General features: G+C 43.7%; 2 protein-coding genes across 4 annotated transcripts; one reads left to right on the top strand and one right to left on the bottom strand.

Annotated features, from left to right (window-relative positions):
- Window positions 1-452: 452 nt before the first annotated feature.
- Window positions 453-3,554, bottom strand: GlcAT-I (Glucuronyltransferase I). Its single transcript, XM_034330136.2, has 5 exons — window positions 3,484-3,554; window positions 2,998-3,278; window positions 2,074-2,594; window positions 1,708-2,004; window positions 453-1,631 (listed from the first exon to the last, which is right to left on the bottom strand). The coding sequence occupies exons 2-5, from the start codon at window positions 3,122-3,124 to the stop codon at window positions 1,533-1,535; spliced, it is 1,044 nt and encodes a 347-aa protein (XP_034186027.1). The 5' UTR covers window positions 3,125-3,278; window positions 3,484-3,554; the 3' UTR covers window positions 453-1,532.
- Window positions 3,525-27,951, top strand: LOC117606995 (protein FAM135A). Of its 3 annotated transcripts, XM_034330123.2 has the most exons (22): window positions 3,525-4,004; window positions 4,368-4,574; window positions 4,662-5,819; window positions 17,043-17,104; window positions 17,578-17,847; window positions 17,927-17,988; window positions 18,137-18,425; window positions 18,501-18,577; window positions 19,185-19,398; window positions 19,742-19,876; window positions 20,001-20,030; window positions 20,281-20,362; window positions 20,443-20,637; window positions 20,703-20,837; window positions 20,990-21,254; window positions 21,327-21,989; window positions 22,270-23,231; window positions 23,285-24,084; window positions 24,362-24,674; window positions 24,743-24,992; window positions 25,073-25,300; window positions 25,566-27,951. In XM_034330123.2, the coding sequence occupies exons 7-22, from the start codon at window positions 18,349-18,351 to the stop codon at window positions 25,769-25,771; spliced, it is 4,632 nt and encodes a 1,543-aa protein (XP_034186014.2). In that variant the 5' UTR covers window positions 3,525-4,004; window positions 4,368-4,574; window positions 4,662-5,819; window positions 17,043-17,104; window positions 17,578-17,847; window positions 17,927-17,988; window positions 18,137-18,348; the 3' UTR covers window positions 25,772-27,951. The 3 variants fall into 3 exon arrangements, with proteins under 3 accessions (XP_034186014.2, XP_034186016.2, XP_034186010.2); XM_034330125.2 differs by lacking the exons at window positions 17,043-17,104; window positions 17,578-17,847; window positions 17,927-17,988 and having other exon boundaries at window positions 4,662-5,812; XM_034330119.2 differs by lacking the exons at window positions 17,043-17,104; window positions 17,578-17,847; window positions 17,927-17,988.

The raw sequence follows: 27,951 nt of genomic DNA, 5'->3' as shown, positions 1-27,951 counted from the left end.
AAAAAAAAAAATTTTTTGGGAACCAAGGATTTGAACCGAGGACCTTCAAATTGCAAATCATGGGTCTGCTCCGTTGTTAAACACATGACTCCTAATCTAAAGGTCCTCGGTTCAAATCCTGGGTTCCCGTTTTTTTTTTTTTTTTTTTTTTATAATGATAATTTTTATGTAATAGTTATTCAAAAAGAGACAAATTATCATTAAAAAAAAAGAAATGTTGGGAACCAAGGATTTGAACTGTGGATCTCTAGACTGCGAGTTATATGTATGAGTCTGTCATACTTCTCAATGTAAATAGTAACTAACTTTAATTATTAATATCTTTTAAACAATTAGCCGTCTGCCCACAAAACGGGGTATAGACGTGTTCAGCTCGACGAGCTCCACAAGCTGGCAAAGTTTCATTAATAAGTGAGTGTAACACTTGGGTAATTCCCCTTGTTAGATCCGTGTTTTTTTTTTTCTTTATTTTTAATTACCCTGTATATATTGAAAAGACAAAATAGAAAGATGGCGAATTGTTCGTCAAAATTTCAATGCTTCACCGAGATATTCCGAATTTGGCGGCTCGGTCGAAGAGGAGAAATGGTCACGTTTATCTAGCTATTTTATATTCGTTGCCAAAATCCGTAATCCAAATAGCTTCCCATGAAAAGTATTACTGCGCATCTTCCAATTTAAAACGAAAAGGGAAAAAAAAGCAGCATTATTAAAAGTTCGTAGGTGTAAGGCATATTTTTTATGTATGCTTTTTCTGTACGCGTCGAAAAAAACGTACTCGACTTAATAAAGGATAAAGAACATTTTTCAAGGGTCGAATAATTTAAGATCTACGGACACCACATGTTCTCAGTTTTTGTTTAAAACTTTCCTTTATTCAAACGTTACATTTTTCATTACAACCTTTGAAAGGATAATAAAACATGATTTATCGTGTAAAGAAGGGCCTTGTACTAACAGGCATATAAAAAATAACAAATTTTGATTCGAACAGGTAAAACGATATTAAACACTCGCATGGCGGTCACACTGGGTCTTCTTAGACCCACATCTTATTTATATAATTACATTTACATTGTATTGTAACCTTGAATAATTGTTTCTTGCAAAGCATGATTATCCCATTTTTTAAATTTTGTTAAGAGAAGATAAAATTTAAATAAATTGAATATTCAAAAGGAATATTTGAAAACATTCCAGGTCTAAAAAGATCCACGTGTTAATTATAGTATTTCAGCCATATTGATCAAGCATACTATCGATAATCACGTTAAACCATGAATCGAGCAATATCGCCTTAATAAAAGTCCTTATCATGTATGCACATATAAGCTACTACGCGTTATAGCACTGCGTTATTATTTTCATTCAACTGACTACGTAGCCATGTTGCAAATGACAGAAAAGCGTATATAAAAATCGTTGCTCCGTCGAGTTCATTATTGCAAAATTTAAGATTCACGTTACTCCATTATGGCATAAATTTTGTTCGACGATCGCGAAGCGTGGCAAATGACAATTTGGTATTGTTATTAGACTTCGATGTCTACGTTCGATCGTTTACCTTTCTTTATTAATAATTGTTCCACGATTAACTGCGGTGGTTCGGTTCGTGTGTGCCACACGTACACCTAAACGAAACATATAGAACGATAATTATTTTATTCATAAGGTAATTAAAAAATAAGTAAATAATTATAAACTTACCTTAGTGCAACAATCTGCTAATGGTTCCAATTCGTCCCTAGTGACAATTTGTCTGAGTATTTCGCTTTCTTGGTAACCACCTTGGATATCATAGGAAAAGAGAGCATCTTTATTTTCTAATAAAAGCCGTAGATTGATCGCAAAGCCCGCCATGTCCAATGGAAACGGACGATCCGGCTTCCAGGCAGCGTTGAAACCGATTACCTTATTAGTAATGTTATCACATATCGGTTTCTCCACCATTAAACCACCTACCAGGCCGACCGGCCACACACCGACCTTTTGTATCTTCTCCATCTGCAACAAGCAAGTGTACGTTACGTAACCCTTTCGTGACCACTTGCAGTGGCTGGTTAATGTTCTTACCTCGTGAAACAATTTAATAGAATACGTATTGTCATCGTCAGCGAAATACACTACCCCTTTGTCGGTTGATTTCGTATTCTCTCGAAGCCAGCGTAACGCTGCGTTTCTTTGTTCAACGCCACGTGGCTTCTTCCAATTCGGATCATTTCGACCCAGCTTATAATTAGGCGGTGTAAACGCTGCCAAATGAGTATAAATTAAACTGCTGTTCTCTAAGAACCGCGTAACTAATTTCGTCTTTTTCTCGGAATCTTCGACGAGGATCCAATGGAAGTTTGGTATGTGTAGAAATGTTTGTGACAATCGGGTCAATTCGGCCTTTTGCACAGGCCTAGTGAACGTTGGGGTGATCGCGTAAATCGTAGGCCTGTCGGCTGGCTCCTGCTTGATTCCATTACGTACCCCATGCCCTTCCAATCTCTTCATTATACTGTACGTTAGACCGTATACATCTCGTTGCTCGACGATCATCGATTCCAGTTTATCTCTTAGCTCTTGCCATTTGTGATGCTCCTGGTAATCTTTTTAAGATAAAGGAATTATATTAGTTCATCAATCTTAGAGAATTAACTTAGTATGGCCAAAATTTCGATTTGAGGAAAGAGTATTTCATTCTAAGTCTGTTAGTGGACTTATCAATAAGGCTACCTAGCAGGCCGCGACTTAGGCAAACCGTTGAGTTATTGAAATAAAATTAGGGAATATATAATAGATCAATTTTCCTAGATACCAACATTTTTTCGTAACTATAGTCGTATATAATTAATACTACGCATGTTTTTTAGGATAACCAGTTTGAATTTGGTGAAGAACATGCGCAGAGAGGGTTACATGCTCCATCTGACATTACATGCGCGAACCGCTGGTTCTGGTAGAGGAGATAAAAGAAACTGGAGAAGTAGAGAATGTTAGATGAACACTTACATATGAAACTTTGAAACGCGATCACATGAATCAGGAACAATATTAGGAAACTCTTGTTGCAACGAAAGCCACCCCACATATTAACTTTAGTACTGGACTCGTCAGTGAGGAATACAGTTTCTGTCATCGTTGTCACACCATGACACTATTCTAGATGCTGACTGTATGTACACTGTTGTAACGGTCCACGGTCTTTCATATAAGAATCGACTGTGATATCTAACCTTCTAAGCAAGGCCATTTGTGGAGGGACACGTTATGCGTCATTCTTTGATATTGCACTGTAATCAGAACAAATCAGAAAAGTACAAACATCAACTGCATTATCAACAAAATTCAATAACACTCGAGATACGAGAATCGAACTATTCTAATCCTTTTTAAAGTATATGTGAATTACACATTACATTCATCAACCGCAGGAATATTATCTGAGCGTAACCCAAGATTTATTATTACTGCAAACTTGAGAAAAGAGTATCTTACAACGCAGAATTAGTACGAGCGTGGCTGGACGGTATTTACAGGTTAACATGTCGTTTCTTACCAAAAGTCCCTAGATCGTACGTCGGAATGGAGCCACATCGAGTTTTCAACGCCAGATTACAAGCAGAGTTGTAATAGAATATGTATCTCCTTAACATATGTTTAATATGAAACCTGAACATATTTAAAAACGAATGATTTCACCTTAAATAATCATTAAATCTAAGATGCGTATGAAAACCTAAATAGTTCGAAGCAACAGATCGAAACGTATAAAAAACAGTCATGAAAATCGATAAGAGATACGTCGAACGAAATCAGCAGCGAAAGATAGCATTTCAATCAGAAATTTTTAGCATCATCTTTCCTGGCTCAACCGCGTTCCAAGGTTAATCGAATAGCGTGCTAAAATGACGCGCCTCCGCTAGATTCTATGCTATACCTGGAACGATAACAGAGTACAGAAAACCCTAGATGAGTCGAGCCAAGGGAGACAACTTCAAGACACCTCGAAAATAAAGGTATGTTCAATTTTGTTGGATCTTTCGAGCAAAGGTAGTAAAGCTATTGTTTGTCACCCGTTCGACTTCGAGGGAGGTGAGATCTCCTCAGTCCTTGTCGGTCGTATCGTGACCGCCAAGGGATGTGGATCTACCTGTCAAACATACATATACCTTTCATTTATTTTAATAGTTTATTCAATTTATTTTATTTATTTTCTTAACTTGTTAAATAAGCTCATAAGGGGGAACCCTTTTATTTATTATTTTATTCCTCCTTATAGGCCAATACGAATAGTATTTTATTCTTTTTTGAGATTATAATGTTTGTATTCTACACCATAATTACGAAACGCTACAATTAAAATTCGACCTATGAATTAGTCGCTTGGCGCTGAAGCTGAAGCGGAAGCGCGTCAGTCTGTCTTCGGACGTCGAAGAAAGAGGGGGGTGTACTCTGCTTTTCGAGCATAATGCCATCTATACAAAAATGGCTCAAACTGCTCAACAGGTTATCGATCGATTTTCGGAACACCACCGCTACCTATTGGAAAGCAGCTGAAGCTAATTACCGACTTATGGATAAAATCGGTAAGAACCGACTTGCTTTAGCGACTAACTGTTTATTTGAGAAACTTTTATTCTTTATCGAATACAAATGTGTCTCCCGTGAATTAGGAATGATGCCTAATGGCTGGAGTATCATACTCAGTGGTGAGGACACCTTCTCCTCCGTTGGCTTAGACCGCCATTTTCCCTAGAGGGACGCCGAGGGTGATCGAGGGTGTACACACGTCAGAGGGAAATAAGAAGATCTCGCACACTTTATTCTGTCTAACGAGCCAACTCGACCCCTAATACTTGGTGATCGTTCCACGTACCCTATAGAGTTCAGTGCGCGCCTTCCTTCGACATTGAACTCATGAAAAACAGAGGAAAAAAATTCCCACCACGGTTTGGAAGCCATAGTTCCCTCCCCGGTCCTTTCCCTAAGAGAAACTCCCTAGGTCGAGAGCAGCGACATCGGGGTGGTTGGAGGAAATTCGACCCTAGTGGAGCGCGTGCAATACGAGGCGCGCGTAGAAGAGCGCATGCTGGGACGTGTCACGGACACGCGTGTGCCAGGATCGCGCATACACTCGTGTGGTGACTGGCCAGAAGGCGTCGCGCCGGGACGCAAGGGGGGCGTCGTTCGAGGCTTGGGTGAGCAGACAGGCGCGTAGATAGGCCAGCTCACGGTGGCATATCCCGCAGCGAGCTACGGAGAGAATTGTCCCATGCTGGTCGGCCACCTCGCGTGGCTCGCGTACAGACAGTTGCTCGTCGATGCTCACTGCTCATTGTGGCAAAGTTACGTTTTAAACGCGAAGCAAGTTAAGGGTGTTGGGGGTTGAAAAAAAATAAAATAAAACGAAGGGCGCGTATCCCGCGTAACGCATCGGTCCGTAGACACTGACTGCTTGCCAGTATCCAGAGTGATAGGACGAACTGCGGTGGTGGTGCTCGTGGTGGCGGCGGCATTGGTAGTGGTGGCCGTGGTGGCGGCGGCGGTGGTGGTGGTTTCCTATCGTGGTGGTGTCCGCTGGTAGTGGTGGTGCTGTCAGAGTAGTGCTGCGCCTGGTTCGACGACGGCGACGGCGGCGAGGGAGAGAAAGAAAAGTGGCCCTCGAGGTTACGAGGCCAGCGGAGAAAGTGGGTGTTGCCGGAGTGACAACGGGGAGGATCATCCGGCTCCTCGGCGCCAGGACTCGAGGAATAGGATGTACGTCGGTCGTCGATCTAGGAGTCGACGTCTTCCGACCGACAGTAGCCTGATCCTCGTCGAACGTGTGCGTCGTGAGTAAAGCAAAATCCTCCCCAGGACATACGTTATACCCTGACTTGACTGTCGCTTCCTGCAACTGGAGCACACCGTTCAATCCGAAACGACGATATCGTCATGATCCTTTCTAGTGGTACGAGTCGAAGGGATGGTTCGTCAGGGGTTGTTAGCTCGTCTTGGACGTTTGATAAGGAAGGATTTCGTTGGACGTGGCTGCGAAGGAAATAGAGGTCGGATGCAAATTACGAGCATGGACGAGGTGGTGTGCGATGGGCACGGTAATTGGGGCGAGGGGACGTTGGGCTCGGTGGGCGCGGAGGAGAGATGCGTTGGATACTTCCCCCTTTTTTTTTCTGCATCCTCTTCCTCGTTCGCAGTTTCCAACAATTTTTCCTTGTTCCTCCTCTCGTCCGCGTTTCGTTCTTTCTCTTTGTAAACAGGAGTCAGTGGCGCGTAAATGTACATAGATGGGCGTGTAGGTAAAAAACTCCAACGGACGAGTTTTTTCTTTTTTTTTTTTTTTTTTTTTTTTTTTTTTTTTTTTTTTTTTTTGATGTAACGAGGGACCGGTGGTGTTATCGTGCGCAACGATGACTCGGTGCCCTTTCCGCTCGGCTCGCGTGCCACCTCTTTGGTCCTCGTCGTTGGGTTAACACCGGGTATACAGGAATACCAGAAATAATACTCGAGGCTCGTCGACCGGCCGAGAGTCGAGAACGCATCCCTCCTCGCTTCCTTCTTCTCCCCGGCAGTGTGCACTGGCCTCGATTAGTTCTCGCTTAGAGAGAGAGTTGTGACCGGATTATTCTTTTTTTTTTTTTTTTAGGGGTGGCGTAGAGGGAGGGCGAAAGGGGTGCGCTAACGACGTCACCGTGTCGAGTGAGTCACGGCTTCTAAATTGATCCCCCACCCTTCCTTGCTCTGCCTCCTCTTCCTCTTGTCTTCCTTCCTTTTACTCCGCCTGTTCCTGCTTTTTCGTTCCATCTCTCTCTTCGTTCCCATCCCGTTCTCTCCTCATCTCCATCAACGAAGCCGGCCGCGTTGATTTAATTCCCGATGCAACGTGCCCTCCGATTTGCGCGAGGGAACGATCGTGCCCGAGCTCGTTCCACGAGCTAACGTGCCTCTAACTTACGTGATCACGATGTCGTTCAATAATGTCGCAAGGTTATGGGAACTGCCGATATCACCGGCTACTACCGTTTCGTAAGAATGATCGATCTCGTGTTTCCGTCTTACGGCCAGTTCGTGTATCGTCCAACCGTCCACCTTCGTGTTTCGCTGGTCGCCGACGCTGTCTGCCGTTGTTTTTTAACGATCCCGCGATAAGATTAAACGTCGATGATCGCGTGACAGTTTGTCGTGATACGAGAGTCTCGTTATCAGCCAGGAGAGTGATCGAATAGGGGATACAGCTTTCAAATGAGTTATCTTTCACGGAGCGTGCTCGTTGAAGCACCATGTGCTTTCTGCTTGATGTATGAGTACCTATAATGGCGAACATCGATGATTGATAAATCGGTTTTAATATATTTTCGGTCACACTGGAAACGACAGTACACGGTATGGTAAATTTCAATAGGGATGATTAAGGATATCAGTGGGATTCGTTGAAATTATGATACATGGTACGTCATACCAGCGAATAATCAAATGTCATTAAAGCATCGATCAATTGAACGTTGCATTGTTGAATAATTGAACAGGTAGTACAACTCTGCCTAAATATATCCGAGCAATTTCTTTTCCTTGCATCGAGGCCAGCCATACGAATGAAACTGCTCGAAGAAATTCATTTCTAACGAGTGCTCCGTTAAAACGTTTCGAAAGCAAACAAAGGATAATTAAATCATCGGGACACTCGTGTCTCGACGAAATTAAGTTGATCAAAAGGGAGAACGATGCAAACAACGGCTCTAAACATTTCCTTTCCCCTTTTCAACGGCAACAATCCACGGTATTGCGTTTATTTTTTCTCTTTTTACCTTCTCGTTTCTCTTTTTTCTTTTCCCACGGAATGCCGAGTTAAGTTACGTTTAATGTAACCCCCTTCGTTTCTTTCCTACCCCTTACCCCGTTCGGACGCCGGCTGTTTTCTCATTAAGGAATGGAAAGTTCTTATCCCGGCGGAATGGAACGCTTCGCGTCGTCTCGCGACGAAAGCACGGCCACTCGTGACAATATGGCGAAATGAATATCACGGAAATATCAGGGAACGCTTGGACGAGCACAAGAATCCATTATCGGGGCTTAATATCTCCTCCATTTGTCCGCGACTCTTTATTTCTTTCCCCGATGATGCTTTATTAGCGTCTCCTTTTCCAAAGATGAATAGTCCCTCCCTGATTCCCCGCCCACCGGCCGGCTGGTAGAGAGACAGAATCGAAGCGATTCAATGGTCGAACAACGGGCACGGATTAAGGGATCGTTGATCGTCGAAATTGCATCAGGAGAACCGGTGGGGAAGAAAGAAAAAAAAAAAAAGAAAAGAAAGAATGGCGTTGCTTGGCAGGCCGAGCCACCCTGACATTTTCAGCGAAAGGTCACCGAATGTGGAACAACTTTCGAGCGAACAGATCGAGCGTTCTCGCGGGAACAGCCGGCAGGGTTACCTTAATATTTTCACCCCGACGGGAGTGTTTGACGGGCGCGAAATCGACGGGCCGGAATGGAAAACTCGATTCATCGAATTAGCGTGGAAGCCTCGTACTCGCTGGCTCTGTGAAATTAATTAGACGTCCATCCGGCCGGAAGGTATTTCGATCGATTCGATCCGTATCGAGCGGATTTCGAGTTGAAAAATTCGTCACACTGACAGATTCAATCGGTTCCCATTGTTTCCTGACTCGATCGCCGCAATCGTTTCGTGAAATTACTCCTTTTGCCTGTTATTTTATGGTTTCTAGTTTAGTGTACACTTCGAAGAATTCTATTTGAAGAATTTAATCATAGGAAAAGTGCACTGTTCGAGAAATTGTTCTTTGATCTATTTTTGTAAGTTGAAGTGGCTCGATAAGGTACGTCTGACCATATAGGGTCCTATTCTACTTGTTCTACGCTAGCGTAGTATATGACGATCTAAAGAGTTCTCAAGTTTAATGTAAATGTTAATAAGTATCTCTAGTTTTCTAAAAACATTTTCAAACGAGATCTTGGTATTCGTGGACACTACTTTAGATTAATCGGAGAGGGAAGGGTATTTTTCGTCCAACTTGCAGAAACCCGAAACTCCGGAACTTGGATCTTTCAAATTCGAAAGTTCACGAACTCGGAAACTCGATACACTTTGTGTAAAGGTTGCTGCTTTCGTAAACGAGCATCGAAGCTCAGGGAAACTGCTGAAACGGGAAGACTTATAATATGCAAAGCAATTTACTAAGAGAACCTCGTCTAAGGATTCGCTTATTTAGCTTTCCAATTTAAACCTATCTATCCATTAGTGCAACATTAATGCTATTTAAATTCTCATCCTCCTTCGTCTTGAGATCATTAAATACTTATTACTTCAGTACTACTATGTTATTAATACCAAGTGTACGTATCGAGCAGAACCCCAAAGCTCTTAAGTGCAATTGGATTGACACTTTGAGCACAAACGACTGAATTTCTGGTACCAGCTACCTCGCACACTAGTCAAAGTGTCAATGGTTCTGCCATGGAACACCACAAAGCATAAGGTACAAGGAAATAGAGTGTACACTTGGATTCAAAGGATTCAAAGGATTTAAAGTAGTATTAAAGTAGTCGTGAATTTTCAATTGGTAATTCATTAGCAACCCATGGTAACCCATTCCACTAATTGAAATAATGATAAAGAATCCTAAATAATAAAAAAAATAAGAAAAAGTCACATCAAATTCCCAATAGCATATAATAGTGCTAAACGAAGGTGACAAGTGTAACACGGTTATTAGGTCGTCTGACAGAACATCGTCGTTTTCTACCGCGACCGCCAGTGGCTGCAGATCGCATGTAAAGGCTTGTTCAGAGTTACAGACATTGTCCATAGACGTTCTGCACACATTGTCCCTAGCATTCGTCCCGTATGCAGATAGGAGACAGTGTCGTGTGTCCGTATCTGCACTGATATTCTAATGTCTGCTCGTGCCATTGTAAATATCTAATTAAAGTTCTAAACGTAGAAGACTAATTAGTGTTGAAAAATTTCTTTATATTTCTTCTATTATTTTAAAGAGAGACAAAAGACGAGTCGATACTGACACACCAATTGCCTTGAGCTTTGATTTTCTCTCTCGTCGTCAGGTGCTAACAATTGTCTATACCCAGTTGGTCTTACGAAACAGTCCATTCGTGTTCGTCGAGCAGCAGGTCGTGCAATTCCGCGTACCGGTCCGTCGCCCACCTCTTATCCGAATTGAAACCTTAGCGCGTATCGAGTCCGAACGGTTACGGACATTTTCCACTTCGATCGAGTGAGTGGTCAGTGAACCTGCTCTTACACGGGCACATTCGAATACGTATATATCCAGTTTCCCCTATTTACATAGAGACGTGTGTTCGGTTTTGATCGAAGGGCGAGGGGTTGTCCCCGATGAATCTCTCGATGAATAATCCAAGGCGAACGGCGACAGGAAATAACCGTGTCAGCCGAGATCCGGCGTGATTCTTGACTGATTAGCCGACGAATATCACGAATATTTGCCCCGATCTTTACGTGCTTCTTTGAAAACGAGCTCGCGACACGCGTGGCTGACGTCTAACGAAATCGAGTACTCTGAAACTTGGCGATATGCTTTGATAAGCGAAAGTTTCCACAGCGCAGGAGAATTTGTGTGTCGGTAGAGCGCCAACGATGTCGGATCGGATAGGTTAAATCGCACAAAGAGGGCTTTGATAAACTTTCCCTTCGCAGTTTCATAATTTCCTTTGTTCCGATTCCGCCCCGTTTACACGTGTTGTAACCGGCCGATTCAAAGGAGGATATCTGAAAACAAAATCTCTCCACTTTCCCGTTTTAATCGCAGCTTTACCGTGAACGCGTTAATCTCCTCCGTCAGCAGCTTCGAAATAAAAGTATCGCGTAATTTGCTCGAACGACGCTTAAGTAACTCATCGTAAAGTTATACCCGATGCCGGTCGCGGTTCGTTTACTATAATTAATTATAAGATAATCTGAACGGTGATAGAAGGAACGCGACGTTTGAGCTGGCGATCCGGTTATCGTCTCACCGGTTGAAATTAAAAAAAGAAAAGAAGGAAAAATTTGTCAGTGTGTGCAATATGCGGTTATCGCTATCAATAGAGCCGATACGTTGTCGGTGAGAGGCAAGAAAGGTGGAAGCACGTAGGTGGTGTGTGTGTGTGCACACGCGTTGCAATAAACTACACTTTATCGCCTTACGCTTGAAACGTCTCGAGCATGCTCGCGTGGCTGTTGAACCACCACACACAGGTTCGTTGCCTTCGTGGCCGGTGAATAGGTGTTACGTGTGATCATGGGGGTCGGATCACGATCCTGCTGGATTTTCTCTGCTCTCCCTGTCGTGAAAATTTATTTCTTTGTCATACACCGGTGATAAGCTTTTGATGCGTACAAGAATCGAGCTCGGAGATGGTTCACAGGATGGCCTAATAATTTTGTAAATATAAAATGATGATGGGGTACAATTTTTTGGGGATACGGGGAAGTGTTATAAAATTAATTATTTTTACCAGACGTCAATGAACGCGTCGGGAATGTATTTAGTGAATGAACGAGAGTCGCATAGCTGGCGTGTCATATCACTGCCAAAGACGTAAGCTCCGGCACGAGATAAGAAATACTTTGCCTTCGCTACGTCTTTCGAATAGACACGCCGCCCTTCGTCGGATAGAAGTGTCTAGACGTCTGACCAAATACGCGTGCTTCCACTGCCAAGAGGAGGAGCTAAACCGGCAGCCAGGCGGACAGTGATGAGCCGCTTAAAAGATAATTCCGGCTAGTTTGATGAACAGATTCTTTCGTGACCGAGCAACGTTCCCTCATTTTTTCTTTCCTCTCTCACAGTTTCTTCGTTGAAACTTTTGGCAAACTAACACGATTATGTTTCCTGGATCGTTATACGGTAAGAAGACAAGAAGTTGAAGTTAAAAAGTAATTTCAGACGGTTGATTTTTTCGCGACCACCAAACATCGCGGTTTCAAAGAGATTCGAAGTTATTTTTCGCAAAAATTCTTGAAAGCCACGCTCTGATTAAATGGCGGAACGAGTTTTCCTTCCGGCAAAGGTCAGAGGTTAAAAGTTCGGGGAAACGACCGAGAGGGGGTCAAAGACGTTAACTATTGAGCGGCATTGTAGAACGACGGGCTTGAAAGGGCGCGATCCTTTCGTGTTACAACAAACTGCTTTTCAACTTCAACGAGATGGAATCACGCAACCACAACGGGCTTTTTCAACCGGCGCTTTCCAAGCCCGTGTGTCAGATACGATTAACATTTTACTTTTATGAAAGGCTCTGTAAAAAAAATCTGTTAACCTTTCCCTTGCTTTGAAATCCGCTCGTCGTGTGTTTCAGACGTCAAATTAATTGAAAAGTACAGGAGAACGAGATACATTGTCTTTTTAAGAAATACACTTTACAGTAATTAAAGAAGATAATGTACCATTCTCCTCTGAACCTTTCAATTGTGACAATTTTAAATTACTAAGAGAAACTGAATAATATGGATTATTTATTTCGCTCCTTTGTTTTATTATTAAGCTCTAGGAAGGTAGAACGTATTCGCTTCTTTATAAGGGAGGTGATGCGTTCATTTTACGTCCCCTTGCTTCATTGTGTCCCGGCTACAATATCGCGTTCAACCCTTTTTATTTTTGTCCCTCCGTTACTCAGAACCCTTCTATTACTTGATCGTTCGCATTAAATTTTCAAGTTGTTTCGTTAATCGCTTATTCTCTGAGGAAATTAATATTGAAACGAAATGATAATCCCGACGAGTTAAAAGTGACGGTATTAACAAACAGGTAACGCGAAAGGACGGAAAGGAATTTTAATAAAATCGTCGCGCACGAGTTGGTCGAAAGCTCGAATTACGATTACAAAGGTACAAATTTTCGTCGAACGAAAAATCGTGAAACATTCATGAAATGTTCGCGATCCTGTTTACCCGGTACAAAGGTAGTCCTCGAAATTAATATTAAACCATTGTTATATCATGCGCAAAAGGGTGAGTTAGATCAAACGTATCAAACGAAGGATGAAGAAAATGGAAGAGAAAAAAAGGACAAACCGTTTCAACGGAATCGGCAATTAATCGAATCGTGAAGGAATTGAACCGAAGGTGCACGGTATCCGAGCGGATACGGTGTTTAAATAGAATCGCGTAAGTTGAATTGCAGATGAGAAAACGTTCCGAAAGCTGGTGAAGCAACGTTCCTGGAGCACGGTCATAAATATTCTCCACGTTATATTAACTGTCGAGAGAGTGGTTGACATTATCGTTGGCCGTCTACGTGAAATTGTAAAATTATAGGAAATACATTATCGCGTTTTCACCCTTCCCGACGTTGGACGTGGTTGTTGCCAGACGACGACGATGGTATTAAATTAATCAATGCCTGTTGCTTGTGTTCCTCGAGTGGGTACGCGAAAATAAATTAACATTCCGTTTGTTTTTTTTACAAATATTCTGGAGGGTAGTTTGCAAATATCTTTTCCATAACGATTAAATGAAATCCTCTTTACACTCTCTAGCATCGTTTTCGATAATGTGTGACGTTAATAAAACGTTGTTCGTCAATTAAAAAGAGGTCAAGGGTTCTGATTAATTTTGCCAATAGAAAGGAACCTTGATCAAAGAGTAAACAAGCCTTCCACGAAAATGGCAAGACGTTTGGTAAGGCTCGTTCCTTTGGACAAAGGATTTTTCCGCTGATCAGCCCGAATTCCTCTGGCGGAGAGGCGAATAAAAGAGACTGGCATACCTCGGGGAAAACACGGAATCGCAAATATTTCAAGAACTCTTGCGGACCAATCGCAACGCGAATAGAAACGAAGGTTGACCGTCCGGCTGACGACCCTAAAGGACCATCTACGTGCCACGAAAATTCGGGCTGAAACGAGAGGCTAATCGATACGAAATTTCAATCTTCCTCGACGAACGTTTTCCCCCTTTCTATTCGCCTCGTTTCCGTTTCTCATCCCCCGCATCTACTTCGTCCACCAGCCACTAAACGCGTCGATTATGACGTAGATAAACTCCGACGCTGTACTAGCTCGTTTTATCAGAACGATTTGTTGCCGATCGGTTATGATATTCTTCTTCATTCTCCAGATTCCTCCGAGACTTTCATGGTTCTTTTAGTGTCAGGGAAAATGAATTTGTGAAAGAGTATTCGGATGGTAAAAATTAACATAAAAATTAAAAATAGAAAATATTTCTAAAAGTACATATGGATTTTATATGGAACGGTGAAAGGTGTGTCAATAAGTAGAATAGTACCGCATATGGTCAGACAAAAGAACGAATGAAGGCTGCATTCATATCCAAGCACGCACCGTGCATTTCCCTAAGGTAATAATACACTTTCATCAATACAGCATGAAAATCTAAAACAAGATTCTCCTTTCTACCGTGTCGTATGTTTAGTAAGTCTGAAAAATGACGTTGCAGAAAATGTTCATTGAAACATTGAAATAACTCTGGGAAATTTCAGTAAAATCGACGACTTTTGTTCGGTAACATTTCCCTGTCGGTTGTGTTTGGACTTGCAAACAAGTCTCATCAAAGTTTTACGGAGAATTCGCATTGCGCGGAGGGGCCAAGAACCTCGGCTTGTATACTATCGCGTATCTCGAAAGGCGCGAGACAAAACGTAGAGCACGTGCATAAAACAAGCCGATCCTGTGTGGTACGAAGCGCGAGAACACGGATGCTTCGAAAAATACCGTGACAGGTTTATTTATGTCCGTTCATAGTTAATTTAACCCGACCTGACGCCGCAGGGAAAACGTCCGATCCGATAAAAAAGATCGTAGAAATCCTTTATCGCCTCTATTCCCGGCCTCTTCCCTGCGCCATTGTGCCGATAGGTGAACACGTTTCAAAAGCTACTACACTAGCGAGCCACGTTTTTTGGAATTAAAAGATTGCTACTGCGTCACGGTCGCGTTTTTTTTTTATCCAGAGGGATAGCAATTTTTATCCCTGTTAATATTTACTCTTTCGTTCGATTGTCCCTCCCGTATTTGCGAACCGTTTCCAGATTTTTTAGAGATTTTCCGATGGTTTATTTTTCCCGTCCGTTGGTCGTCACGAGTAAAATCCTTGGAAACTGTGGATAGGAATGATAAATCATTTTTTTATCCCCTGTGATATCGATCAACCGTGCAACTGGAGAATTGTAAATAAAAACTTTGATGATAGAGGAACAACGGGAATTGTGAAGTTTCTTTTCTATCGTAATCGAGTTTCTAAACCTTGGAAGAAAACTTACAGTTGACTTAGAAAATGTGATACACCTTTCGTCCCGTAATTCAATTTCTCAGCTTCGGTAAAGCTCTGACAGTTTACTCAGAAAGTGCGACAATTCTTCCGTAGTCTAATCCAATTTCTCAACCTCGATAAAGCTTGCACAATTGTCTCGCGAAATGAGATTATTCTTCCGTGCCATAATACAATTAACTCTATCTATGTAACGTTTCAATCTTTCAGCCTTCGCAAGTCTTTTATGCTTAGCTTCAAAATTACAATAATCTGCCGTTTAATATTTCTATATTTTCTCTTCATTTTTTAGGTAATCGTATATGAAAATCGTTCTAAATATCCACTTCCTATATTTCAATTAAAAAGTTAGGAATATTTCACTGTAGTTATTGAAATAAACGGATGATGCACGAAGGTTTTAGAACGGATTCGAGGCTGTCGCTAAACGAAAGAGTTAACCGCGTAGTTGGAGGGATTGAAGGTTTGTCGCATTGTCGCGAATCGCGAACAGGGGAACATTTTCACGGCCTCGAATGGTATCGCGCGTAAATACACGGGTCTCGATGTAGGCCAGAAACGACGAGTGCCGCTAAACTGGGCCACAGTGCGTCGGCCTCGGGTCTAGAAATACCATTGCTAGTCGTTCGAAATGACGAAGAAGCATTCGCGATTAAAACTGCTCGAAACCAGGCACGCTTCGAACTCGCGATCAAACGGCAAGAATTTCCTCTAAAGAATTTCCCGAAAAATGTTACGTTTATTTTACTTGGCGAATTTGCCGTTTTCGCCACGAATTCCGGTTGAATCGATGTCGTTAATAAATTGAAGCATTTTAGTTATCTGCGATACCATTATCATGCAAACTATAAATGTAATAATTTGTAAAAAAGCTGCCTCGTTTCTTCATTTTACACCGCTGTTTTCACAACGATGTTCTTCAATTTATGTCGAAGGTTCGCGAGATGTAATCTCGTGTCCCTGTTTTAACAAGCAACGATTACGAGCCATTCAAGAGATAATTTTAGCAACGTGATAAGAGAGTAAAGCGGTGTTTCCGACGGAAGGAAATATGTGTTCTTAACAACAGTTGTTTGCGAACTTTCAATGATACCGGGATTCGTTGTAATTTTCATCCATAGATCGTTCGATAAATTTTTATTATATTATTACTGAAAAGTGGTTTGAAAAACCGTGGGTTCAATTTTCGTCTTATATAATTATTAAAGAAGTTAAAACAAAGAAAGTTATTTAAATGATATTTCAAAGAAATGCGAAAATAAGTGGTGAAATGAAACGTTTGACAGTTGTACAAAATAGATAACGATAAGTTATCAGCTTTTGTAAATATCGATGATTAAAATAGTCGAACTCTTGAGTCGATGTTGCAGAAACTCTAGCACTGTTCAATAACAAATTTCATGTATCAATATTTTCTTAGATCTGAATATAGTACGTAAGTTACGAATCAATTGAATTGAAAAGCTTCGAAAACAAAGAGGCTGCCGTAAAAATAGACTCGGAAGGTATTGCGAAAAAGTTTCTTCTCGTTCCTGTCGCGCGTTTATTCCATGAAACTTGGAATTGCGTATAGCAGGGAAAAATGAATAAGAAAAGACATATCCGGGTAACAGTTTGAAAGCTTGAAACTCTCTTTAAAACTTCCGCCATCCGACTTGTACCCTTAACCCTTCTGGGACAGTGGAGCAGACAATACGCCTTAGAAAAGTTGCTTCAAGAACGGATCTGAATTTTCACGATATCCTTCGCCTGCTCTTATGATTTTCGTTTCAATTTTCCCCTTTGTTCGTAGATGAAAATTCAGCGAACGTCAGTTGTTGGTTGTTAGAGAAAGAAAATTACAAAATAACACCGGTAAGTTACCAATTTACGTAACAAACTTGTGAATCACTTTTTTTCAACGTCTTACCAAGAAACAGAATATTCTAGTCTGGTTAAAAATACATTTAACTTTCATCGTGTCTTGATTACCATCAAGTGAAAAGCGAGCTACCCGTGTAAGATAAAAATACTCAACTTCTCCGCTTTATATTTCAACGAGGATACAATTTCAGTCCCCTGTAATTACGTAGAAATTTGTTAGTATTCATCTGAAATTGAATAGCGGAGATTTTCTAAATTTCACGTATCATTTTTATAAAAACACCAAGCTCGGTGACACGTAATTTATGTGTCTCTTCTACGTCGTCCATTTTTTTCTTTTCTTTTTTACCATTCTTCTAAAGTCTAAAGAAACACGTTTTCACTCTCTCGCGTCGAGTTCTACCACTTCTTTTTCACCCCCTCTCGTTCTTCTACCACCCTGACGCTGGTTCTGCGTACGGCAGGTCGTTGATCTTCGCTCGAGGAAGCTAAAGTGCGGTGGCTCGGCCTTCGGCGTCCTTGACAGTGGCGTGTTGGAGCGCGGCGAAGCGCGTGGATTTCCGCTTTCCTCGTGGCTGCCCGACACGTACCGTGGGCACAGCCTGTGGCGTTTCACGCGACCACCGCCCCAGACTTCATAGACGAGAAAGACCGATGAAAGGAGAGCCTTAAATAAACCCTTTTCTCGATGTTGAAACTCGATGAAAATCGAGGGCAAAGTCGGCTAACCGTTGGTGAACATCGTCGCTAATTAAAGAATTAAAACTAATTGGCTTCTCTAATGAAAAATTCGTGTAAATTTGTATCGTTCAGATACCAGGAATGCCAGATTTAGTGTACTTTGTTCGTCACCAGAGGGACGCGAAAACGTCGAGGTACATCCCCTAGGCTATCCTCGTTTAACAATACATCTTTATCCACTCGTGCGATCGCGTCAGCTGAAGCACCTTTTGGACGCGATTCAAGCGTTTTCGTTCGAGTAGCCGATCGATTCGAACGGGTGGAAATATTCTATCTGTCCAGGCTGGCATCGACGCTGAAGCTGTTGTTCGTCCAGGATGGCAGGATCGAGACAGGATGGTCGGCGATGCCTTGAACAGTGCGCGACGCTGGTAAATCGTTGCGAGATACGAAGCTGGTCTTCGTTCGATTAGAAGATAAAGAAGGGAAGCCTTGGTTCGAGGCTGAAAAAGGGGCGACGGGGTGGGCTCTTGGTATCCGCCGGCTGGATCGAGATGAGCGATCTACAGGCCACACTCGAGTTCTCCCTCGAGCTTTGCAAGTTCTACAATGTCGACCTGTTCCAGCGTGGGTAAGCGGATCGGCTTTCGACGCTCGTAATTGCGACGGCTCAGCCCTGGCTCATCGACGATTTCCAATTTCACAGGTATTACCAGATCCGCACCGCCCTCAGAGTGTCGCCGAAACTCCCTGTCAAGGTGGAAGTCAACCAGCTGCGCAATCGTGAGTACCCTCTTTCACGGATCTTTTCCTCGGGATGAAAATTCATTTCGATATAACGAAAATTTACCTATTCATCGATAGCGCGAAACGATCAAAAGTGATCGATTTTCCATCAATTGTGCCCCCTTTGCTCTCCCTCGCAGCAGACGTGTGTCCAGCCATTCAAGAAACTTTCTCGTTGTTCCTCTATAGAAGGAGGAAAGTTTCGGGTACGTTGCACTCGTTGCCGCCAGAAAACTCCGTCGAATTCACTTACTGCTTTCCAGTTAGACAATGGCGGAACTAGTTCAAACCGAGGCACACTCGGTCGTCGATTGCATTAGAAACTTCGAGGAACGTTGCTGTACCTCGAACCCCTTCTACCATCGTACATTAAACTCTCGAGCAAGTTACCATTACAAAGAACTCTATAAAAGATTAAAAAAGATCCTCCTATAATATTCCAAGACGTTTCAATGGAATTAGAAAAGTTATTAGAAACAGGTGGAAGGGTGGATTCTTTAATCTTGAGTCACGTTACGGACTTCGAATCAGACGCGAGTACACCACTTCCGGCGCACTCGAGGCAACGAGATATCCAGAAGACGCGATCTGTTCATTGTTGCAGACTCGTTGGAGGCGCCCGGGACGAGCAAGCGCTTTCAGATCCTCTACAGAAACGAGGAGGTGACACTCGGCACTTCGGTCCTATTCCGTGCGCACGTGCTCGTGCACAGTCATAAGATCGAGGAGGTGCTCTCCCGCACCCACTTCAATCTCGGCGTCGAGTTATGGTTCAGCGAGCCGACGCAACCTGGGAACATGGCCTGCGTCTCGTCTAGGTGAACGTCTTCTAGAAGCTGGCCGAAGATCGGCCGAGCGTAAGACTAGTCGTGAATATTGCGGTTCTCGAACCGCGACAGATTGCTACGAGACGAACGAATTCTCACACGAGACCCGTGAGAGAGTTCTGCTTCTCTCGCTCCTCCAGTGATATCCGACCAGTTGAAATCTTGCACGTCTTGATTCATTGGGTCTAGGATTTCTCGTAGCCAAAGCGCGCTTTAAGAAGCAGAACTTTCCCACGGACTTGGTAGACGAAGAGATCGATAACCTTGGCCGGGTGCGCTTTCATGTTTCACCTTGAAGGTTTGATGAGCTTTACTCTTTTTTTTCACCTTGCAGGGCGTTGCAGTTGAACTTCGCACCCACTAAAGGGCTTCACTATCATCTACCCGTTCTCTTCGATTATTTTCATCTAGCTGCGGTGTCCATGACCATCCATGCTTGCCTCGTGGCTCTTCATCAACCTTACATCAAGTCAGTATCAATTTCGATTTTTATTCGATATTAGTAATGTTTTGTGATTAAGCCAGGACTAATTAAGAAAATTATTTCCCTTTTGTGTTTCCATGACTCGATTGCATTTTTCTGTTGCCAACAGGAAGAGCATACTTCATTATGTACAAAGTTGGTGAGTTTGTGTATATCGTAGAAGTAAAATGTAGATTGCACGATTTTCGTTAAATAACAATGAACATGGAATTTTCAATTTTCACTTGGTCATTTATACCAAACGAAACGGCGTAACTAAGTTTCATTTGAAATCCTATTTGTTCGTTTAATCGGTTCGGTTGGAAAAAAGGAAATTTATCACTCTCGTGGGTCGATTGTGTTTCAATTAACATCGCGAGCGGATAATTAACCGAGTAATGTGCCCGTAGCGCGCCGCGTGGAGGGAAACCATGGCTGCAATTTAAACAGTCACCTGCGAACGGAGACAACAATGCCGGGTTAGGAAATATCGTGAGTTGATGTTGGAACCGTGTTCGAGGTGTGGATCGAAAATTGAGCCGTCTCCGCTGACGGTGGAAATCGTGTTACAGGAGACGACGACGAGGTGTGTCGGTTCAGCGACGAGGATACAACACGCGAAACTGGTTCAACAAGAGGTAATCAGGTTACTTTTGGCCGCCAGAGAATCTTTGCTCAACGATTTAGCTGATCTAGCCCGGCTTCTACCTTCTTGCCAACAAAGAGCACTCGAGCTCGCTCAGAACACGCACAAAGAAATTACCAAGGTTTGATACAGACAATTTTCCTAAAGTAACATTTTCCATATAATAGATTATCTATGGGATTGCAGATGATGGACACGGAGGAAACTGATATCGCTCAACTCTGCGCACAAAACATTGTTCTTTGGCAACATTTTTTGGAAGCGTTCTCCGGACGGGAAGCTGTTCATCAACATCTCGCGAGGGTTCATCATCAGTTAAGGGTGAGTTAAATAATTAGGAATTCTAAGATACCTAAATCAATCGACGTCGACTTGAAAGATTCGTCCAAATCGATAACTAACTCAGTGCACAGGTGGACCGGAAGATGAAACAATAACAACACGTTTGTATAAATAACTGTGGTATTTATCAGGTGAAGCGTTTCGCGGAAGGTTTCTTCGTGCTCGAGAATCCGAGGACATCGGCTTGGGGCTGTTACGACGCGAACTATCAATCGTATCAAGCGGTGAGCGAAGCAGCTCGAAGATCGCGGTATCTGGCCACTTTACCTCCTCTTCCGGTTCACTGTCCAGAGCTCGACGGGGATCTTCATTCTCTCCCGTTGATCTTCGAGGACCAGTACGTGGACATGAAACAGAGGCACAGAAACAGCGGCAAGTATCAGTACGACGAAAAAAGTGAGACTCTTGCACTTACCTATCGATATTTGAAAACCTAAGGACACTCTGGTACAACGTGACGTCTTTCAGTTCCCGGTATGGACGACTGTAGCTGTGGTATTGCCGCGATCCTGGAGTCGAGATCGATGGGGATCTGGTCGCCGAGGAGCGAAGGAGCAGCCCAGGACATAGGATCTATCCAGGGTCGTCTGACGCTCACTCCTTCCACGCTTCCCGCGAGGCACAGCAAGTCGTTGGATCAACTGGGTCCTGAGATTACTCCTGTACAGCCGAGAACGTCGCCGAAGACGCTTCCTAGGTCCGTGTCCACGCAGTTGTTCCCGAGACAGAGAGGAGGGACGCGAAACGTGACTCCTCCAGCAACGGTGCCTTCGAGAGGAAGACAGAGGTCGACGGCGCCGTCCAGTAACACGCTCTTCCCTCCTTCGGGGCAGCAGGCCTACTCGGCGCCCAACCCATCCCTAGGATCCACCCCGGTGGTCCCTTTGCCTCGCGCCAAATCCACGCAGATGTTGGTGCTGCCCGGACAACAGGTCGATCCGCAGAACACCTCCATCACCTCGCTCTTGGCTGCTATGTTTCCGGAATTGCCACCAGCCGGACAGTTACCTGGTTACAGACCGTCGAACAAGTCGTGCGAGCAAACCTTGACGGTACCCACCTTCGTGACGACCATGGATCATGGGCAGACGGATTGTTGGAACGAGAATAAGACTACTAACGTCATCGAAGGTATTTATTTCTTATAGAAAATAGAAAATTTGATTTGTAATTTGAATAAGTCATTTACGTAACAAATATTTCTTTTCTTTATTTGTAATGCATTCTCTAGAATACTTCAGGTTTTCTATGTTCCCTCTAGAAACACTCCCTTTGAACTTCCACTAAAAACTCTAGCCTCTCTGCACACGGTTCGCCCTTGAGAGAGAACTCACCCTTGTGCAACTACTCTCAGCCACCACTCCACCCCTCTATTTACTCTCGTATATGTTATTCTTGTCGAAATTTTCAGATTATCATTCCCTGGATACTAGAAGAATTCGTCTGGAACCACGAAGTCATCGGATAGCCTCTCGACAGCCTCTTCAACCAGTCAGCAACGATCAGAACAACTTTCTTTCCAGCAAAACGAACGTGAACGGGGAAAGTTTCATACCGGAACAACAGCCTCTGCACACGGCCACCCTGGACAGGGTGACGTATCGAGCTAACTCTCGAAAGCAAAGCCATCAACCTGGCGGCAAGTACAATCAGTCGAACGGACTCGAGTCCCGTAGGTATCATACGATCGGGAAGACTGGTTCCAGTCATAGTCAGAGGAATCGGGGAGAGATTCAAGACTCGATGAACGGCGGTGGACTACCGAACAGTCACTCGATGATAGCAGATCCTCTGTACAAAAGGACCAACTACTCGTCGACGACCACGGATTCCTTCTTTTATCGCACCAATGGCACCAGCGGACGTACACACGGTGTCGCCGAGAGACCAAGAAGACCAAAGAGCACCGAGAGGCTGCTGGACGAAGTCGAGCGTAACGAGTACTGCGAAATCCGAAGGGAGAGACCGAGAAGAAGGGAGGAGAGACCGGCTATCAAGTCTCCTCGCAATGGTGTCGCCTCCTGTTACAGCGACGAGAAACGCAGGAGACCGCAGAGCGAGGAGAAGAGGATGGAGGTGACCAATGAAATGTTCTACAAGGTGATGACCGCGATGTCCGAGCCGAAGAAGGAACAGAGGATAGAAAGGAGGAGGGACAGGCACGGGAGGAGGCCGCATTCCGCGCCTGTTTTGGATATCGATCATCCGAACGAGGAGAACAGGAAGTGTAGTCATAGGAACAGGAAGCCGGCTCCACCACCCCCAGCATATCAGGACCCTGCGGTAGCGCCCATGCCCAAGTACCGATATCCCCCTCCGGCACCCACGACGAGCGTCCTGGAGGTGGAGAATAATAATAAAATCATTCTGAAGGTAATTATCTGTGACAAATTGAACGCGAAATTCTTATCGTACAAAATTCACAGGTGGAAGCCGTCAAGTCGCCGGTAGAAGCGGCTGCGACCAACGGCACGACGCCGTCCGACACATCGAGCGCCGGTGCACCGCCGCCCAACGTGAAAAGACTGAGATGCGCCAGCGTGCCGGTGGCGCAGAACAAGGTCGTGGTGCCACGTAGCGCGGTGTCTTTGCCTTGCATGCCGATCCGCGACAGCAAGGACAGCCTTAGCAACAATCTTCCCGTCATTCCAAATCCGCTTAGCCCGCCGTCCAGCAGACCCAGCAGCCCGACTACCAGTTCCAGCTCCAGCAACCTCACGTCCGAGTGTTCCGGTTGGGTCAGCAGCGGTGACACGTCCAGCTCGGAGCAACGTCGTAACGCGAAGCTGTCCAGCGAACAGCTGCGTCAGAAATTGTCCAAGATCGTGCCGAGGAAGGAGAGGCCAACGCCGACCAAGGAGAGCGTCGAGGAACACTCGTACGAGGAGGTGCGACTGCCACCACCGAAGATGTTCCAAGATGAACCTCCCCCCCCGGAGGAATTCCGCGACCCACCTGCGATCATCGATAATCCTCTCTACCACGTTTACGAGACCGTCAAGCCGGTCAGAAGTCCGAAACAGACGAAAACCGCGCCGTGCAGCCCGCAGAAAAACAGGGACAGAGAAAGGGACAGGGACGCTGCTTACGGGGTTAGGGACATCTGTTTGGATTGTTATCAGGAGGGCAAAGAATTGCTTCAGTCGACTCAGGACGATGCTATCAATTTCAAGAAGTGCAAGGAGGAGTTCAAACGACAGATGAGCTTCTCTGGGAAGATCTACAGGTACGTATTTACTCGGTGCCCTTCTGGATTCCATTGTAATCTTATAATCTTTAGTCCCAACTGTAGCTCCTCTGTTTGAACGCCTAATCGTAGAAATGAAATCTTAGCTGCTTTTACATTTTTTCTCAAAACTATAGTGATTTTGTTTATTTTATTCATCCTTTTCGTTGTTCATTCCTGCTCGTTCGAAAGCGATTTTTCAGTTCGCGGTCACAGTTCTCGTGGGTTTTTATGTTTTATAGTTAAGTTTCTCTTTTGTCTACCTGATCCCCTCTAGAGAACGCAAGGAAGCGCAGTTGCGTTTCCATAAACGTGCCCATTCCCTTGGATACGGTGACCTTCTGACCCCGTCGTCGGTAAAACCTCTAAGATCGAATGTGCCTCTTAGCGATTATCCGAGCCTGGCATCCACCATGCCGTACTTCCACATCAGCAACGAGTACCGGCTGTTCTCACCGGAAGGGGCTCACCTGATCATCTGCGTGCACGGTTTAGATGGAAATCCTGCCGATCTTCGTCTGGTCAAGACGTACTTGGAATTGAGTCTTCCTGGGGCGCATTTAGACTTTTTGATGTCGGAGAGAAATCAGGTGAATCTTCCCTTTCACTTTCTTTAGGAAATTATGTTTCGAACGATTGTTTGATCTGTTGCGAAAAGGGTGACACTTTCTCGGACTTCGATACAATGACCGATCGACTGGTAGCTGAAATACTTCATCATATCGAGACATCGGGACTGAACCCGACGAAAGTGAGCTTTATCGGACATTCTTTAGGGACCATCATCATAAGAAGCGCTCTGACACGGCCTCAATTACGACCGCTTCTTTCGCGTTTACACACCTTCCTCAGTCTGAGCGGTCCACACTTGGGTACACTTTACAACACCAGCGGATTGGTTAACGCAGGTGAAAACGATTTGAAATTTCGATTTATTTTTGATTCAGGAAAATTCTTATCTAATCGTGTTTTCTTCATCTTCGTCCAGGTATGTGGTTCATGCAGAAGCTGAAGAAATCCGGCTCCTTGCTGCAGTTAGCGATGAAAGACTCGTCGGATGTCAGACGATCGTTCATGTTCCGGTTGAGCCAGAAGAGCAATCTGGAGAAATTCAAACACGTTCTTCTGTGCGGCAGCGCGCAGGATCGATACGTTCCGCTTCATTCCGCTCGTATAGAGCTCTGCAAAGCCGCCGTACGGGATTCGACCGATCAAGGTAATCGAACGTCATTTATTTTTCATTGATGCCTAGCGGTACAGCTTTGCCGAACGAGTGATCTTGAACGAACCCGGGGTGAATAAGTGTCTTCCATCTGTAAGCAACGGAAATGGACTTCTATCCGTCTTTGAGATCAATGAACTACCATTTCCTCCACCTAAGAGAACGTACATCTCAACTTAATATTGGAGAAATTCATTCTATCGATGTACTTTCTTTCTTTTTTGTAAAATAAAAATTGACTACATCTTGTTATTTTCAGGTGCAGCGTATCGAGAGATGGTGCACAACATCTTGTACCCGGTGATGTCCTCCTCGGGGGTGAGTTTGGTCAGGTACGACGTGCACCACGCGTTACCAGCGACGGCGAACGCCCTGATTGGCCGAGCCGCTCACATCGCCGTCCTCGATTCCGAGCTTTTTATCGAGAAGTTCCTGCTAGTGGCGGGTCTCAAGTACTTCAGATAAGGAACGGAGTAATCTAGCTTCGACTTAACGAAGGAAGAAATAAAATCGTGGTTACGTTCGATCGAAGCACAAAAGGAGGGAGAAAAGCACTCGGAGCGGATCATCGTAACTCTCTGTGACGTCTGCGATCTTATTAGGATTAATTACTCGCGCGTCCTGTCGACAATTGCCCCGTTTCCATTCCCCTCGTTTCTCCTCCCCCGCCCCTAATTCCCTCACGACCACATTAGGATTACTCGATGAAATTTCCCGCGTCTCCGAAACGGGGCAATTCAACGTTTTTACACGGCACAGCACGCGGCCAACTCGTTCGGACACGTTTTAATAAATCAATCGTCGATCAGATTCTCTCGTTAGGTTCCTAAGGGTCATTCCATCGAATCATCATTGACGATTCATCGAACGATCGAAACGAATGGACCTATGTTTATGCTGCGCGAAGAATGGGCCTATTAGCAGTCTTCTATAGAGGCAGCTAGTGATAGGGGTAGAATGGATGCGTCGAGTGTGAAGGGTAGTTTGATGCGACAGTAATCGAGGGTAATATTGCTACAGTACACTTCAAATGAAAATTATTTCTTATTTTCAGGTTTTTTAAAGATATTCTGATTTTCACGTAGAGTGATATTAATTCGATTTTGTATTTTTATCATATTCAGTGTCACAGGTATCGTCAAACTACCCTAAGCATTTATCTTCGACCACTTAAAGTATCGAAATTTTCGGCCTATCGCGAAATCTAAGGCTATCGAGAAAATATCAGACCACTCGACAGCAGAAAGTAGACAAAAGAATAAAATCGATCGGAAACGAGGCACAAACGCGCGAGGATTCGTCGAAAGATCCTCGAGCGTCGATCATCATCATCGTCATCGTCATTATCTTCAGAAAATTCGTTTCAACATCACTGTGAAAAGAGGGAATATAGAATGAAAAGAAAAAGAAACAAAACGTAAAACTCGCCTTTGTTTCCCTCTTTTTTTTTAAACATTCGAGAGAACAGCGACCTGTCGCTACGACGAACACATCGTGGCTCTCTTTTTTACAGCCCGGTGTCGATGAACAAATCGTAATTAAAAGAAAGCAAGAAAAAAAAAATGGAAACGAAGTATAATAAATTTAAGACAATGCAATGACACATTGTCTAGACGCTAGGAAAGTTACGAAACGCATGTCAATTGTTACTCTCAGATAAGTGTGTGAGTGCGTGCAGTGAGGATGAGACGTGTCAAATGAGAGAGAGAGCGTGAGAGAGAGGGTATTCTAATTAAAAGAAAAATTAATTAACAAAAAAGAACGGCAACACAAATGGAGAGAGGAAGAATCATTAAGAAGACGTCTGCGTTCGAGCGATGAAAGTGACGGTGAAAAGAGAAGAAGAAAATTGAAACAAGAGGAACGACGAGGCAAGTGACTAACATTTCAGGTATATGAAGTCCCTCCAATACTAGATCTCAATTGCTCAGAACAATCTATGTAAAAAAAAAAAAAAAACGTTATACACTAATCGTAATCGAAGCAACGAAGACGCGTGGCGTCGCGTCTGCTAATTGCTAATTGCGAATGTCATCGGTAGAATGGAAGGAAGAGAAAAAGGAGGGCAAGAATTGACGAGATTCGCTGTACGATTAGAACAATTTCAAGTGGCAGTATTTGGGAATATTTTTAATTTCCAATTTTCCATTAGAAATATTTTCAATTTCCAATATTCCTTTGGGAATATTTTCCTGTTGAACGTGGGTTATATTGAGGAGCCTCAAAGAGTGATAATTTTCCTTTTGCTACTTTCCACACAGTATAAAATATTTTTTGTTCCATTTTTTAACTAATTTTTATTTTATTTTGCAGTGAAGAAAATTGCGCCTGTTGTACAACGATTCTCTTTCTAATATCATTAACCCTCTGCGCCCAGTATAAACGTTTACTTATGCACTTGTACGTGTACGCCTTTACAATATAAAATGAATTGCGCACATTCGTTATCCGTGCATCGTATACTGAAAAATTTCACGTACTGTTGTAACACGAGTACAACTTTCGTTTCCCAGAATTTCAAATTACACGATAAGTATCCCACGGTGAACAGCAAAGCACAAAAATCCTTGGAACTTTTCTCGTTCAGCTATAAGATCGCGTCGTTGTCATTGATTTTGTGCCTCACCCTCTGTCGTTGTTTTAAT

This window comes from Osmia lignaria, chromosome 2 (genome assembly GCF_051020975.1).
Source record: "Osmia lignaria lignaria isolate PbOS001 chromosome 2, iyOsmLign1, whole genome shotgun sequence".
Classification (NCBI taxonomy): Eukaryota; Metazoa; Arthropoda; class Insecta; order Hymenoptera; family Megachilidae; genus Osmia; species Osmia lignaria.
Note: the sequence above shows the minus strand (reverse complement) of the source record. Positions and strands in the feature narration are given on the sequence as shown.